This window comes from Haemorhous mexicanus, chromosome 10 (assembly GCF_027477595.1).
Source record: "Haemorhous mexicanus isolate bHaeMex1 chromosome 10, bHaeMex1.pri, whole genome shotgun sequence".
Lineage (NCBI taxonomy): Eukaryota > Metazoa > Chordata > Aves > Passeriformes > Fringillidae > Haemorhous > Haemorhous mexicanus.
This window is the reverse complement of record NC_082350.1, coordinates 16,932,178-16,948,707: the sequence shown is the minus strand read 5'-3', so window position 1 is coordinate 16,948,707 and position 16,530 is coordinate 16,932,178. Positions and strand designations below refer to the sequence as shown.

Sequence of the window (16,530 nt, the reverse complement as noted above, 5' to 3'; positions counted from 1 at the left end):
ACTGATCCTGCAGCAGCCATGTCCTCTGCCAAACTGGGGTGGGAAGCAATGATGGGGCAGGCTTGGAGCAGCAGGATTACAGGGTATTTCTGTTCCTGGCTTTAGTACTGGACATACAGCTAAGCCAGGGTCTAGGGCAGTGAATGGGGTTGGAGTTGGGGATCTGATGGGGTCTGATATACCCTCCTTGGGTCAGCATCTCCCACTCACCAGGGTTGAAAGGCTGTGGGATGTTTGTAGGGGCCAAAAGCCGACCTGCGTGATCTGAGCCACTGTAAGCAGTGTCCATGAAAGCAGTGTGAGGAGACTTGCAGGTGTGTAGGGAAAATGAGGGGAGGAAGCCACCAAAAAATTTACAGCCATTTTCACTTTGGCTCTGTGGATGGGACCAGCAGAAGGCAGGGACTTGAGGGCTCAATGATAGTGAAGCAGAGACCCTTGAGGTGCAGATAATTTAACAGCAAGCCAACATTTTTGGTTTATTCTATTTGGTTCCTAAGGGATTACAATCACTGCATTGCCCCACCTGACCCTGCTCTCAGGGGATCTGCAAGGTCTGGTTATATTGCAGTAGCACATACCCCTGGTGCAGACACATGCAAGGATGATCCCAGGTGTCTCTGCAGGATCTCAGGGAAGGTGAAATCCTCCTGCTTTGGTCACTCAGATAAATACACATTCAAAAAAGCACCTCCTTCAGAATCCTCCCAGAAGCCAAAAGGCAGCTGCCTGTCCCCTGCCTCCATGTGTTGCTGCTGCTGGAGACCTCAAGAGCAAGCGGCGGAGCTGGCAGCCGTGTCTGGCTCCTCTGTGAGCCTGGAGGTGCCAGCAAAGGACTGGTGGCAGGTTAGGGCTGCTGGGGGGACTGGCTTGGAGGCATAACATGGGGTCTCTGGATTCTTATCTGTAAAGGAGGAACAGGCCATGCTGTCAGTGTGGCACTGGCTCTGTGCTTTGTGACGGTGGCGCGGATCCCAGTGCCGGCCAAAGCATCGGTGATGCTTCGGGATGAGGCACAACTCCTGAGCTCCTTTGAGGCACAGGATTCAGAGCCCAGCCCAAAGTTCCCAAACACAACACCCCATGGAAAGAGTAACCCAAGGACAGACCTGGACTGAGGGGTCAATGGCCTGGAGCTGCAGTTTCCAATGCCTTTCCAGGGAGTGGGAGACAGTGGGCTCTGCTTGTTCTCCTGCCATCGTTAACGCTGGAGCAGGGAAGAGGAGTGGAGCTTGAGGACTGGGGTGAAGCAGAGCCTTAGTGGGGGGAGTTTTACAGGCATGTACTCACAGGAGAAGGGCCGTGTTCTCCATAAGGTCTCCTTGGCCCTGAGAGGGGGGAACAGAATAGGGAGAACATGTCAGCAGGGGCTGTGAGACCCCCTGCCTGATGCTGGTGTCTGGGTCAGATGGCAAAGGGGATCAGTGACTGACTGTAGGGGTGAGATGGGGCTGTAAGAGGAGGAAAAGCCCCCGTTGTGCACACACAATTTCTTGCCTTGCCATAAGTGCAAAAGAACTAAGGAACCTCCCAGAGATCCAGGGCTGGCAGGGAGCTGGGAGCAGGGGCAGGACACAGCTCTGACCAGAGCCAGGGAGATCCCCTGGGTGTGGATGCCTCCACAGGACCAAGGGCTGGGGAGGGGGAAAGGAGATGCTGGTTCTTCCACCCCAGCCTTGTACTTTGCCATTGTTCTGTTAACTCCCTGCTCTGCAGAAGAGTAAGGTCCAATTCTTAAACCATTTTTCCTTGCTCCAGGCCAGCTCTTTCTAGACCCATGTGAATTGAAGTGGAAATCATTTGGGTGGTATGCAAATTAAAATTAAATAGAAAGCCCATCTGTAAACAGGTATTGGGTGGAATGAGGAAGAAATGCAAACACTACCTAACTGGGGGAAAAAGGAAAGCTAACATTCAACCCACTGGTGCTATTGCAACCCTGAGCAGCAGATGTCTAGAAAAGGGGCTGGAAGATATTAAAAGGTCACCCAACTGCTCTCCCAGGGCAGGGTCCCCCTGATGAGTTCTACCAGCGGTGGATCTTTCAAATGGGGATTTTTGATCAGTTTTTCCTGCTGACACCCAGCCCTGTGCAGGCCCAGCCCATGGCTCACCCCTGGTGCCGGCGGCAGAGGCGCAGGGCCAGGCAGGCGATGGCAAACAGGAGGCAGAGCAGAGCCAGGGCTCCCAGCAGGATGCCGAGGAAGGCAGCCAGGCTGATGGCCAGCCACTCACACCGGAGGCCGGCTGGAGAGTAGATGGAGAAGGGCAAGCAGCTGTGGATGGGAGGGAGGAGCTGTGATGCTGTGGGAGAAGCAGCTGAGCAGGGTGGCCTTTTCCAGCCCAGGGCTGCTGCTACCTGCACGTGGGCCCCTCGGGCAGGTGCTGGCATTGGCCGCCGTGCTGGCAGTAGCCCATCTTGCAGGGGGAGATGCAGATGAAGCCGATGGCCCCCATGTAGTGGAGCTGGTAGCCTTTGTAGCCATACAGAGAGCAGGGGAAATAGTCCCTCAGCTCATCCACTGTCACTGGAGAGGGAAAGCACATGGGTTTGGCCTTGCAGCAACACCCCTTGATGCTTTCCCAAGCCTCCCCAAGCTGGATCTATGCCTGGGATTGGGAGGCTGCCCACCCGCCTCCCCCATGGGTGTGAGCCCATCCCTGGGACACTCAGGGTTATGGGGACAATGGGGACAGGAGGGTACTCCACAGCTCAGTGCCAGGAGCAACTCACGCTTCACCAGGTCAGTGATGTTGTCCCGGTGCAGGTGCTGGAAGAGCAGCCCCGTGCCCGCCTCCCGCCGCCGCCGCCGCCCGTTGAAGGCGCCGGTGATGGCTGTGGGCAGCTCCTCGTTCAGGAAGTGGATGACGGTCCCGCGGCTGTCATAGGCAAACTCCGACACCACCACGAAGGTGAAGCCATTGATGTCTGTCCTGCAGGGAAAAGAGAGGGCTACTGGTGGAGCTGCTGCTGCCTCTCAGAGTGACTGAGCCTCACTGTGCCTCAGTATTCCCATTTGGGCGATGGTAAGGAAGGGATGAGGCAGGAGTGGAAGGTGCCAACGGACTTGTGTCTCCAAGGGTTACCAGCATCAGGGCTGGAAAACAGACTCTGAGCTGGGAGAAAACGCCCTTTGTGCACCATACTCTCTGGCCCCATGCTCAGTCCTGCCCCACCCTATCCTCCTTGGAGTGGTCACCGGCTGCTTCACATCTGACTCACATCTGGGTGATGTTGGTGTTGCTCTGGAAAGCCTTTACCTCCAGAGAGTCCAGGATGGCTGAGACCTGCAGCAGGCGGAGCAGGAAGGGATTAGGGAAAGGCAGAATGACACCAGCCTGGGGAAAGGTTGAAGACTGATACAGGAGTTGTGGCCAAGCCCCAAGGGTTGCCCTGGCCTTTGGTTCATTTGCTGGGACTCGGCACAGGGCCACGGCTGCAGCCATCACAATGAAATTGGTGCTTCGTCCCTCTGGGCTTGTGGATCTGCTGGAGCCCCAGAGATCCCATGGGAGGGCATACAGAGAGGCATGCCCACCCCCAGCTGCCAAGCTGCCCAGTAGGCCCCTGCTCTGAGCCCACCCCTCCAGTGACATACAGTGCTGTTGACTTCCTCAGCAGTGGCGTTTTGCAGTGTCTTGATCCTCATCTGGATGCTTCTCCGAGGGAGATCTGCTGGGGGAAAGCCACGGTGGTGGCTCTGGCATCCCAGGAGCAGGGTGAGTGGGGTTGGCTTTCACCTCACACAGGGCACAGGTACCCACCTGAGCTGGGCAGTGGCTGAAAATCCCCCCCTGCCACCAGGCAGCGCTGGTCGGTGAAAGCTGGGGGGCAGGAGCAGGTAGGGGCACAAGTGATGGGGTGAAGGTGGCAGTGCCCCCCGTTGCTGCAGTAGCCCTCAGGGCAGGAGTGGTAGCTGCAGTCTGAGCCACAGCCTGGCCTCTCACCTGTGGGATGGAGAGCATGGTCAAGGCATGAAGCTGGTTGCAGAGCAGAGCCCCAGCTCTCTGAGCCATCCTCAGCTGCTCCATAAGGCCTTTCTTCCAAGTTTTGTTTTGTTTTTCTTTTATATGTTAGGAGTTTTTCGAGGAAAAGCCCCACTCCCCCTCCTTCCAGCTGGAGCCATTTGCCCTTCTTAAATCCCATCATTAGAACAAGAGCAAAAGCCATCAACTCAACCCCACCAAAGCAATCTGAAAATAGGGCTTGATTTAGCCTCCAACCTCCACATGTGCATTTGAACTTTGCTGGGATGAGAATTTTTTTCTCAAGGAGAAAAATTGCATGGGAAAAATTTCTCTTCCCAGCGGATTAGTGAGATCGACAGCCTGGGAACACAAGTGGTGGCTGGACTCTGGTCCATTCTGATAATGACAGCAAGGGCTTGGGCACAGAGCTCAAGCAGCTCCCCCTTATCTCCTCTCTGGCCAGCCTGGGTCCCTCAGGAATTCTCCTCCTCAGAGTCTGGGGGTCATGGGGACGAGGACCATGCCTGCCAGGGACCCCATACTCACCCTGCTCACTGGCCAGGCAGGAGCAGATGTAGCTGCCCACAGTGTTGGTGCAGGTGCTGTTCCCCGGGCACTCTGTCCCCTGCGTGCACTCATCGACATCTGCTGAGACAACGCACCGTGGCACCGGGACAAACGCCTTGGCTGGGGTCCCAGGGGGCACGGTGTGAACCCTTGTCACCTGAGCAGTGCTCTCCATCCCCCGTCAGGCCAGCTGGGCAGGGGCCACAGCCACTGAAAGGGTCACATCCCACACCAGGGAAGCATCCCTGGGAGCAGGGGTCCGGAGGGTTCTGGCAGAGGGCACCTGAGTAGCCACTCTCACATCTGCAGGCTGCCAGCTGGGAAGGGGATAGTGACACTGGCTAAGGGAAAGTGAGGAGGATGGCTGGACAGAGAAGACAGCCAGCACAGCTGGCATGGGGACAGGCACAGTGTCGCCAGAGGAACTTTCTGGTACGCTACCTGCAGGGAAGACTCCCCGAGAGTGACAGTGTTGCTGTAGTCACAGTCCTGGCTCCTGCTGCATCTGCAAAGGATGAAGCGGAGCTGGAGGAGTGCAGAGATGTTGTTGGAGCCAACAGCCTCCAGGTTGATGGTGAATAGGGCTATCCCACGGGGCTCCCATATGAGGGTGCCGTTCTCTGCCAAGAGGAGAGGTAGGAGTTGGAGGTGGCAGAGGAATTCCATCCCATTCCTTCCTATCCCAGCTGCTCCATCTCTCCTTCCTTACCTGATATGTTGAGCTGTGGTGAAAGATGGGGAATGAAGCGTGCACCCGCCCCCAAGGCATGGTACTGCCTTGTGACCTTCTCTGTCCTGAAGGCCGTGATTGATGCGTCACCGGTGATGACGGGAGGGAAGGCATCTGAGGAAAGAGCAGCCCAGCACACATGTGGCCTTGTCACCCCTTGGCTCCGACTCCCTCCTGGTGAGGATGGGACCCCAGGCAGATGCTGTCATGTCTGCCCACCAGCAAGGCCCTTATGTTGCACAGCATGGTGGCATCTCCCAGGTTTGGAGAGAAGCCAGAAATGCAGTTCCAGGAAATGCAATTCCAAAACCTCGATGGCAACTGTCCTGCTGGTGGCATCTCCCAGGACTGGAGACAAGCCAGCTGGGCAGTGCAAATCCAAGACTTTGGTGACTTCTCTTCTGTCTCACATGAAGCAAGAGAGCCCAGGAAAGGAGCAGAGCACTGCCCAGTTACATCCAAGCCATGCCCTCTCAGAGGTGAGGATGTGCTCCACTTACTGAGTGTTTTCTTCCTCTGCTGGAAGTCGGCTGCAAGGCTCCGGGTGGCCAGGCCCAGGGCCAAGTTCCCTGTGCTCAGTGAATCATAGATGCACTCCTTGCTGCCGTGACACTGAGAGGCCACCAGCTCGTACTGGCTTTCGTTCTCCTGCCGCAGCCAAGACAAGAAGAAGGGTGTGAAGTTCAGTGCTGGTGAGTCCAGAGGCTGAGTGAACAGGCTGTGCTCCCCAACAGCCCCTGCAAGAGAGCACGACATGGGTATCAGCCATTTTAATGTTTGTTGTATTTTAGGGTTCCTTTTCACGGGGCAGTGAGGACACCAAACACCTTCCCTTGACATTGCTTTTGCTCAGGCAAATGTTTAAATATCTCAAGCCAAAGCATGGCCAGAAGGTGCAGGAAGCGGAGGATCATCAAGAGAGATCCTAATCCTGGACTTACAGGTCATCCCATAGCTGTAGATCTCCTCCTCACTGCTGTTCACAGGGATGCTGGTACCATTTGGCATCTGGAAGTCGTCTGCAGGGTCATGGTCCCACACACCTGGTGGAGCATCACCAGAGTGCTGGAATCCCCCATGCCAGGGTTGACCTTGTCTCTGGTGCTGGCCAGTGTTTAGTTGATACCCAGGTGTCCCTGCCCTCACAAGCACGATGCCCCAGTTTTCCAGTCTACTTTAGAGTGGGAAGAGAATTTGCACCCTGGCTCTGCCAGAGCCCTCACCCAGGAGGCCGCTGGTGCTGTTGCGGTACCAGTTGGGCAGGCTGCAGACCACGCTGAGGATCCCAGAGGTGGCCAAGACAGAGACAGCCATGGTCCCATCAAAGACGGCCGTGACAGAGGAGGTGTTGACCAGCAGGACACCAGGGCTGTAGTACACCTCGTCACCCAGGTCTGCAAGAGAAGGAGAGCTCAGAGGGAGAGTCCATGCAAGGCTGGGACCTGAAATGGCAACCATGGACTCCTGGAGGGGAGTGCTCCCCATCCACCCCACCCAGACCAGAGAGAGGTGTGGGTGAGAGACATTTAATGGATCTCAGTGTGGCTGCCCTAGCACTGGGCAGGGCTGGTCCCAGGGGATGGGGACATTTGTGGTCCCAGGGGATGGGGACATTTGTGGTCCCCCCCCCATATGTTTAGCGTTTAACAATAGATCCTGCTCACCTTGGGAATAGGAAAACTGGATGGTTTTGTTGTTCAGGAGGACTTGGATGTCATCCTGGCTCCCCAAGGTCCACTCAACCTGAAAATCGTGGTGGATGTCCCAATCAGCCTCTCTGCTTGTCTCTTCCTGCTGTCCCTCCATGCTGGGAACAATTATTAACTCTGTCCTCCTCCAGCCCAGGAAGAGAGGCTCAGCCCTGGGGCCTGTGTTGGTGTGCTCTCCACCCCAGCAGACACACAGTGCAGCAGCTTTGACGTTTGCACAGAAGAGGACAGGGAGCTGCCTGTCACCATTGGTAAGGGACACGCCCAGGACACCACTACTGCTCAGCTGACCTTGACAGCATGGAGAGCTGTGCTGGGGGGCTCCCAGCTCTGAGCCCCCTCCTCATGCTATTCAATGCCTGTTCCTGGTGATACCAGGACATTCTGCTGGATTTACAGACTGGACATGGGTGTGGGGAGCAATTCTGCAAAGTCAGGAAGAGCAGTTTCTTGTGCTAAAGTGTCAGGACAAAGAATGTGCAATGGAAAAGGTGAAGCAGACCATGTTCCTCCAGAGTCTCCAGCCCTTGCTGGCCTGTGTGCAGGAGACATTAGACCTGTGCCTGGTGAATATTAGTCTATTTCCCCACTAATAGTACTTTGTGAGGGTGGTGGGAGGTGGCAGGAAAAGAAGAGGGGTTGCCTCTTGGGTCCCACCCACTTGTAGGTGATGCAGAGGTGATGCCCAACTTGCCAGAGAGGTCTCTCCCATTAGAGGATCAAACTCAGACCCAGGGCACTCCTACTCACTGTTGTGGTAGTTTTGGAGATATATTGGGCAGCAAAGGCCACAAAGTTGGTGGCCTGGGCCGTGCCAGTCTGTGCTGTGCGCCCGTGCAAAACGAAGCTGGTTTGGGCATCACTGGCCAGCAGCAGGACAAAGTCCCCAAGCCCATTGAAGGTGTAGGTGAGTCCATCCAGGGTGGTGATGTGAGGGTCCCCGAAGGCACCAGCTGGGGTCCAAAGGAGACAGAGACATTTTGGGCAGAGGAAGAAAAGCAAATGCTGGTGTCATTTCAGGGAGGAGAGCAGCCCCAGAGCTGCTCAGTGGTTGCTCAGCAGTCCCCACTGGCATGTTGCAAAGTGCTAAAGCATGGGGTCTGTGCACAGCTCAGTGCCCTGGCACAGCAGAGGCAGAGCCTAGGCACTCACCAGGGGTGGGTGGCACATATCCTTCACAGTCAACCCTTGGTCTCTTCTCAGCAAACCTGGCACAGAACAGGGGCTTCCCCACACGCCGGCAGCACCAGTTGAACGCTTCCAGCTCTGTGTCTGTGGAGGAACGTGATGGGGTGTGTCAGGGCCCTTGCTCTGCCCATGCTTGGGATATTTTAGGGTGAGGGAATGCCAGTTCCCACTTACCTGTGGCAGCATGGAAGGGGGGGCTCCATACTCTCTCCTGCCAGCCTTCGAGCAGGCTCCCACCTTGGTACAGACATCGTACCCCAGCTCCAGCTGGGCTGGGGGATGCAGTGCGCAGCATCCTCATGGAGGTGTCTGCTGGGCCTGAAATAGTGGGGGGATCACAACCACCCCCAGAGCAGGAGAGGACCACCCCCCACCCTGCAGCTGGTCCTGGGGGCTGTCCTTGGCACCTCTGCTCCAGTGGTAGCGGGGATCCAGCTCTGCCTGGGGCCGAGAGCAGGGGCATGGTGGCAGTTGGCTGTTCCAGGTGGCCGGCGCTGGCTCCGTGTCCAGCCACGCCAGGCACTGCAGCCTGTAATTCACCCGGGAGCGACTGTCCAGTCTGTAAATCCACAGCCCACGCACATCTGGGGGAGCAACCACAGAACAACACTGCTCAGCCAGGATCTCTGCCTGTGCTGAAGGATCCCGTGGGACAGCTGTCCCTGGCCACTGACCTCACACGAGGTCTCCAGGCTCCCTCTAGAGCCAGCGGGGCTGTGGCAAGCCACAGGAGGACATGGGACACTAACAGCCTGCTCTGGGTGGCCAGCTCTTGCTCAGTGGCTTTGCTGGCCCATTGCCTGGCGGGGATGGGTGCTAGGGACATGCTCCTGGCACAGAGCACACGGCTCCTTCCATCCCCACCGGCCCCACGGACCCCCGATACCGTACCGGAGCCGGTGCTGCTGTGCTGGTCTGGTCGGTACTTGACAGCTGGTGGCTTCTGAGTCAGCTCGTTGTTTTGGGCATAGCCGTTGCCACTGTGTGGAGAGAGGAGGTTTGAGGTCATCCTTCCAACACAGCCCTCTCCTCCCCCCGTAGAGCAGCTGGGGTGGGAACTGCTGCCGTTTGCACAAGAAAGGGTTTAAATGGAGCAGGATTGCTCCAGGAGTGGGAGCTGGGCTCTCCTGGGGGTAATGCCTCTGACAGTCTCAACACGGTGCTGGAACAAATCTCTGCTGTCCCAAAAGGCAGTGACACGCGTGCAGCACCTGGAGAAGCCGATCAGTACGTTGGGTGCAGCCAGCCTGCTGTAGTCCCAGCGCATCCCCTCGTCCTGGTAGAGCAGCAGGGCGAAGGAGCGGTTCCCGTCAGTGCTGAGTACTGCCTGGTAGGTGCTCGTCTGGAGAAACCCAAGGTATCCCCTTAGCACTCTCAGAGCCTCCCCTGCTCTCCCTGCAGAGCAGACTGAGGCTTTAAACAGCCACCAGCACTCCTCTCCGTAACCTGGGTCCTGCACTTCTCACCTGAGTGTCATCCCTCCGGGATGGGTACGCTGGAGCTTTCTCCCACGTCACCTTCAAGGTCCATTTTGCCACATAGGGGATTTTTAGGTATTTCTCAATCTTTGCTTCCACATCTTGGACAACGGGGTCTTGGGTAGAGCTGAGTGTAGAGTACTCCTGCCAGATGGCAAAAGAGAGAATTAAAAGAGTGAGCTGGGTACTGGATTCTGCCAGAACACCTCTGGTGGCCCTCACCTGGTACCAAGTGGTGCCAACACCCTTGGAAAAGTCTGCATCATCCCAAAAGGCAGCCACCATTGGCAAGCTCTCCCAGCCAGTGAAGCCCCGGGGAGGGGGGTTGGGGTTGGATGGGACATAGTTGTCCGTGGGTGGAAAAATGATCTGTCCGTTATCTGTAAACTAACCAAGAGAACTTGTTATTTGCTAACTTGGATAGCTTTTAGCTTCCATGAGTGAGCAGAAACCAGCCATTTTAAATGTTAAAAAATTATATTCCGATGAAATTTGGTTTCTGCTCCATTTCAATGTCTGGGTTATTTTACCAAAAAGGCAACACATACATTACGTGCTCACCAAAGGGGGCACTCACATAGAGAGCATCTCGCAGTGACTTCCCAAAGGGAAATCCAATTTCTGGCTTGAACAGGGGTGAGTTAAAATCCACCATCCTCCGGACGTATTCTTGATCCCCTCCTTCCACGCCAAAGGGGTAGAGTGAAGTCCCTGGCTCTGCCATGGGCAGGAGATCAATGAAAAAGGTGTGAAATCATTAACGTCTGCTATATCCATCCTGCAGCCAGGACAAACCCACCTGCTTGCTGCCAGGATGCTGTGCCTGTGCTCTGATGGATTGTAACCAAATTTTCAACTCACTTTTGGGATGCTCTCAAATGTCCTATTTTGCCTTTTCCCATTAATCTGGCAGCCCAATGTGCAACGCAGATGAGATACCCCAGAACAGGCTGTACCCTCATTCATCCCAATGCTTGACTGGCTGAAAACCCCTTTCCTACTCTTGTCCTTGGGAAAAAGAAAATTACTTACTGATAAGCTCCTGGGTGGGTTGGGGCTCAGGTGCAGGAGTTCTGTGCCCAGTGGTGGTGTGGGCAGATGTGCTCAGTTCAGTGGATGGTCCTCTCTGTGTCCCAAAGGCACGAGACAGGGTGGTGGCAGGGCTGGTGGTGGCTGGTGGTGTCACTGGTGCCGTGGTGCCTGGGAGACTTCCCGCCTCCTTGGCTGGGCTCACTGGGGCTGTGGATGCAATAGCCGTGGTGCCTCCTGCCGTGGTGCCTCCTACAGTGGTGGCAGTGGTGTTTCCTGCAGTGATGGCTGTGGTGTTCCCTGCAGTGGTGGCAGTGGTGGCAGTGATGTTCTCTGCAGCAGTGGCAGTGGTGCTGCCTGCAGTGGTGGCAGTGGTGCTGTCTGCAGTGGTGGCAGTGGTGGCAGTGCTGTTCCCTGCAGTGGTGCCAGTGGTGCTGCTTTCAGTGCTGGCAGTGCTGTTCTCTGCAGTGGTGGCAGTGGTGCTGTCTGCAGTGGTGGCAGTGCTGTTCCCTGCAGTGGTGGCAGTGGTGCTGCCTGCAGTGCTGGCAGTGGTGGTAGTGCTGTTCCCTGCAGTGGCGCCAGTGGTGCTGCCTGCAGTGGTGGCAGTGGTGGCAGTGCTGTTCCCTGCAGTGGTGGCAGTGGTGCTGCCTGCAGTGGTGGCAGTGGTGGCAGTGCTGTTCCCTGCAGTGGTGGCAGTGGTGCTGCCTGCAGTGGTGGCAGTGGTGGCAGTGCTGTTCCCTGCAGTGGTGGCAGTGGTGCTGCCTGCAGTGGTGGCAGTGCTGTTCCCTGCAGTGGTGGCAGTGGTGCTGCCTGCAGTAGCGGCAGTGGTGGCAGTGGTGGCAGTGGTGCTGCCTGCAGTAGAGGCAGTGGTGGCAGTGCTGTTCCCTGCAGCAGTGGCTGTGGTGCTGCCTGTGCTGATGGCTGTTTTCTCCTTCCAGGCAGGTGCCCCTGGAGATGTCAGGAAGGCAGGAGATGACGTGCTCACTGCTTGTCCCATGTCGTGGTAGCTGATGGAGGCAGGAGAAGTGGTGCCTGTTGCTGACTCGGTGGGAGTCTGTCCAGCTGCTGCCACCCCAGTTGCACCAACACCAAGCAGGAACAAGGGGGCTGTTGTGGCCTCCTCTGTTGGGCTGTGCAGGCTGGGGAGGGAGGAACCAGACACTGCAACAGCCGTGCTGGGACCAGGGATGCCCCAGGGTCCAAGAGTTGTCTCCACCACGGGGGTACGTGCTGCTGGGGGTGGGACAGGCTGCCCACCTCCGCTTGTCTCGCTGTGTGTTACAGCAAGGGATGGGGCACTGCTGGTGCTGGTGGCCCATGCTGTGGCAGGTGGCATGGCTGTGGTGACACTGGTCACAAAGGTCTCCCAGCCTGTGGAGGTGGTTGGCAGGTTAGTGTTGCTGGGGAACGTGCTGGTGGATGCTATGGTGGCTGGCCTAGTGGCCAGGCTTGTGCCACTGGTGTTGGAGTCAGGGACATGGGTGCTGCTGGTGCTGGCTGAGGATGCTGCACCCTCAGTGCTGCTCTCAGAGCTGGTGGCGTCCACATGGACAGTGGTGGCTGTGGCACCTCTCTGGGATGCAGCTGTAGCCTCCCACACATTTGTGTGGCCAACAGGCAGCGAGGTGACCCCAGCGGTGGGCTTGTTCTCAGTGGCAGGTGGCTCTGGTGGTGGCCTGGCAGTGACAATCGTGTGGCTGGGAGCTGGCCCTGCTGCACTGGCACCTGGGTTCTCCTCCGTGCTCACCTCCAGGAACCCCATGCCCATTGCTCGCTCTGTGGTGCTGCCATTGGGCTGGGGGTCACCCGAAGGCCCCATTGCTTGCAGTGAGGCAGCCAGAGACAGTGGAGATGTGACTGCTGCCATCTCTTGGGGGATGCTGGATGGGGACACCTCCAGAGCCATCCCTACATTGGCTCTGCCTTCCAGGAGAGGGGGTTCACCTGCTTGCGATGCCATGGGGACAGTGACTGCTCTGGGTCCCCCAGGGGTATGTGATACAGCTCTGCCAGTGTCTGATGCAGTGCTGGGTGATGGCATCTCTGTCCCTGGAGCTTCCACAGTTTGGGGCCCAGCCAAGAGCACTGAGGTTAGTGCAGATCTGGGTGTGATGCCAGTTCCTGGGGTTGTTGAGCCTGCTGTGGGACCTGGCTGGCTGTGGCCAGGGTGTGCATCGGACACAGGCAGGGTGGCTTCGGTGTCCTCTGAAATTGTGGTGGCACTGCCACTGGCCAGTGATGCTGATCCCAACCCTGCTTCACTACTTGGAGTGCTGCTAACAAAGGAGGATGGATGGGTAGCTGGCACAGTCCTGATGCCAAATGCAGCAATGGAAGGTGGTGGTGCAGCAGCAGCAGCAGCTTGAGGGGCCCTGTCTGGCGTTGCTCCAGTGGTGCCTGTGAGGGACAAAGGCATGGCCGTGCTGGGAGTGGCTGAAAATCTGCCTGCAGCTGCCTCTGCTGTGGTGGTCACAAGGCCTGTTGAGAGGGACTGAGGGAGCAGAGAGCCCATGGAGTGTGGAAAGGGCCTTGGAGAGGGACCATCAGGGTCTTTGAGAGCTGCATGGGGAGACAGACTCATGCTGAGCCCTCCTGGTGCATCCTCGGTCTTTGGGATGGCAGTGCCTGCTGTGGCTTTGGTACTGGCCTCATTCCTGATGGTCACCAGCTCAGCACTGGTGCTTCCCAGAGGTGGGATGTGCTCTCCAGCTACGACATCCACCACTGTAGCCAGTGTGCCCGCAGCTTGTGTGGTGGCTTGGGGTTGGTGGGCAGCATTGTCTGCAGGGAGCCCATGTCCAGCAGTGCCTGGGGCTGCGCTGTAGCTGGGGGGAAACGTCTCTCCTGTGCCCAGCACAGCCTCATCAGGAAGCGGGGGCAAAAGGGCTGGAGGCAGCTGAGTGGGGGGCCCGGGAGGGTCCTGTGAGGCACTGTGGTCAGCGTTGGGTAAAGCATCTGTCCCTGGCTCTGCAGCCTTGCTGGCATCAGTGGTGGTAGAAGAAAAGGCTCCCTCTGCGGCTGTGTTGGGGGGACTGGCTGCGGCTGCTGCCATCTTCATGGGGCTGGCCCTGTCCTGAGAGATGCTGGCAGCTGTGGCCAAGGGTGAGGTGGCCTCATCCAGCCCCAGTATGACCTCCTGGGACAGGAGCACGGCAGTACTACGTGGCTCAGCAGAGCTCCTGCTTATGCTGGGGGACGTTGTTGCTGTGCTGTGCTCATCCTGGGGGAGCAATGACTCTGTCCGTGCTGTCACTGGCGTCTGCTCCACAGTGACAGCACCTAGGGCAAGACCCACTGTGTGCCCCGTTGGCTTGAAGGACAGAGGCTGCATGTGCCAAGCGGTGGTGGGAACCGGAGGGATGCTGGTTGGCTGGCTGGCAGCACCTGCAGAGGAGAGCCCAGCCCCTGACCCTGCCTGGGGGCTGCCTTGCATTGCTGGACCCCCAGAGAGAGCTGCCAGGCTGGGAAGTCTCTCCTGCTCACCACTACTTCCAGCTGGGACCAGCCCTCTCTCTGTTGCCTGTGGCACCAGGATGCCTGTGGAGCGAGACAAAGCAGCTCCAGCTGGATCAACCCCACCTCGGCCCCAGCAGGCAGGAACCTGCCCGCGGCCAGCTGCCTGCCGGCCTTACCTGATTTCTGGCTGCCCGCGGGTGTGGTGGTCGGGCCGGCGGGAGAGGGGAGCTCTGTCCGTGCGGCTGATGCTCCGGGGAGCTCCCAGCACATGGCCAGGTCTGAAGGCAGCTCGGCGCTGTTGCTGTCGGCCACGTGGGAGATGCTGCCCGACTCGGATGGGTCCAGCGTGGGGACAAGGGATTGCCCCTTCATCTCCCCGGCTTGTGCAGAAGGAAGGTGAGGAAAAAGCCAGCCCGGAGTCACCATCACCCCTACCCCTCCTCCCTTCTGCGGGAGGACCAACACCAACAGAACAGGGACCTTCCCCGAGGGTGAGTCTCTCCATTTGATCCACAATTCCCGCCACCTTCCCCTGCTGGAGCTGGGGACCGTGACAAAGCTTTGGCACCCGCGGACAGAGACAGGGCAAACCCCGGCCCGGCACTCGGGCTCGACCTTGCAGCATGGTAGCTGCCGGAGCGTTGTTTGCAGCCCATCATCCACATGGTATCATCCACCTGGTCAGCATGTGGGGGACCCTGGCACTTACCTGGCAGCAGCCAGAACCCCCACAGCACCCAGCTCCAGAGCGGCCACGGGCCCCGGCACCCCATAACGCTTGTTCGGTGTCAGGGAGGAAGGCGGCACGGCTGCCGCTCTCACTCTCTCAAGGGAGTGTGCAACGGGTGACTCCACCGGTGAGCACTCCTCCAGGTGGGGGAGACAGGGACACCACGTGCCCTGCCTGGGGCACTGACGTCTCCGTGTCCTCGCAACCTGTGCTCAGGTGGCAGCGTCCCAATTCGGGGGACCCACTGATGCTGGGGGTCACACCCATTTTGCCATGGGAAGCTTTAAGGTCCTTCCCTAAACCGACCCCACTGTTGACTGGGGCTGGGGTCCCCAACCCCTAGGGAGCCACCCCAGGGGGTTCAAAGTCACTTGGCCTGAAGACGCTGGGACAGCAGGCAGGGACAGGGAGGGGTGGGTCAGTCCTGGGCTCTGCACCCCCATTCACCCTCCTGGTTGCTGTCAGGTCCCTCCACACTTGGCTGCATGGCCGATAACCCCTGGCAGGGGTTGGCTTGTCACCAAGGAGGAAGAAGGAAGGAGCAGGCTAGCGCTGATGCCTTGGGGTCCCCCGTATTGACCCTGCCCAGTCCCCCCCTTGGGCACTGCCGGTCCCAGGCGTTATCTGCACATCGCGGCAAACGCCCACACAAACCCGGATGGAGTGGGGGGAGGGGGGGTTGTTCCTGCATAGGTGGCGGGGCTAGGCATTGCCCTGGGTTGCAGGTCACCTTCCACCAACGACAGGCTGGACGGACCCTGCTGCGTGAATGCATCCAGTGAGGCCACTGCAGCAAATGCGTTTGCTTCTTCACAAGGTCTCACACATCTCCAGGATCGCTTAAGGAGAGGGAAGTAAGTCAGTGATGGTGTTGTGCCTTCCTCGCTTCACTGACAGCCCTGCCATGGCGGCTGCACCTCACGCAGGAACACTGAAGTACCGAGTCCCAAGCAGCGACGCGTGACTGTGCTCACAGCAGCACCAGCTCCCTGTCCCCATGCTCAGGGAGGGCCAAGGGACCAGAGCAGAGGGAGCTGTGGGTGCACAGGATGTGGCCAGGTCCTGTCTGCCACAGGGATGGATCCATGGTCATGCCAAGGCAGCCCTTCCTCACCGTGTATGACAGGGTCTCTCCTCTGGAGCCACCAGCTCTGGAGCAGATTTTCCTGGGGAGCAGGTAGCACCTGGACCTGGTGGGTTTGGGCACCAAGATCCTCCTCCACCTGATCCCAAGATCTCTTCCTCTTGCTGCTAGAAGGCAGCACTGCAGGAAACCCAGCTAAGGGGTTCTGATACCCACTTGGAGCGGGGAGTGAGCAGTGACACTGGCTCTGGGACCCCACAGGAGCCACCCCTCCACTCCCGCACTGCTCCCGGCTCCGTCTGCAGCAGAGGCACGCGGTTGCACAACAGCCACACGTGGGTGGGGGCGACGCCGGTCCCGCCACTCCCTGCCCGGGCATGAGTCAGGTGGCAGCCGTGGGGCACCGGGCAAGGGGGGCCCGGCTGCAGGGGGCTCCCCTGCAGGCAAACACTGCCCACTCAGAGCAGGCACAACCATGCCCAGCCTTCAAGCGTTGGGCCTGGGGGTGGGATATACTGTGACTAACTCCAACAGCGGTGGATGGGGAGAACTTTGCACCCTAAAGCAGCCTGGGAGGACTCAGCAGGAGG

At 58.3% G+C, this 16,530-nt stretch overlaps 1 protein-coding gene across 1 annotated transcript; it reads right to left on the bottom strand.

Annotated features, from left to right (window-relative positions):
• Positions 1–453: 453 nt before the first annotated feature.
• On the bottom strand, positions 454–15,121 carry MUC4 (mucin 4, cell surface associated). The gene is made up of 27 exons (XM_059855538.1): positions 10,674–15,121; positions 10,219–10,358; positions 9,864–10,028; positions 9,630–9,785; positions 9,375–9,505; positions 9,055–9,143; positions 8,571–8,747; positions 8,338–8,481; positions 8,128–8,247; positions 7,726–7,928; positions 6,931–7,009; positions 6,490–6,660; positions 6,208–6,309; positions 5,767–6,003; positions 5,246–5,380; positions 4,978–5,156; positions 4,694–4,853; positions 4,516–4,614; positions 3,766–3,948; positions 3,600–3,673; positions 3,224–3,288; positions 2,735–2,934; positions 2,360–2,528; positions 2,115–2,276; positions 1,291–1,328; positions 1,110–1,207; positions 454–904 (listed from the first exon to the last, which is right to left on the bottom strand). The coding sequence occupies exons 1-27, from the start codon at positions 14,101–14,103 to the stop codon at positions 848–850; spliced, it is 6,963 nt and encodes a 2,320-aa protein (XP_059711521.1). The 5' UTR covers positions 14,104–15,121; the 3' UTR covers positions 454–847.
• Positions 15,122–16,530: the final 1,409 nt, after the last annotated feature.

Coding starts and splice junctions, on each gene's coding strand:
- MUC4 (XM_059855538.1), bottom strand. CDS start 14,103: ATGCAAGGCAGCCCCCAGGCAGGGTCAGGGGCTGGGCTCTCCTCTGCA. Junction 5,157..5,245: donor ACCACAGCTCAACATATCAG/GTAAGGAAGGAG, acceptor TCCTCTTGGCAG/AGAACGGCACCCTCATATGG. Junction 3,674..3,765: donor TCAGCCACTGCCCAGCTCAG/GTGGGTACCTGT, acceptor TTCCCCCAGCAG/ATCTCCCTCGGAGAAGCATC.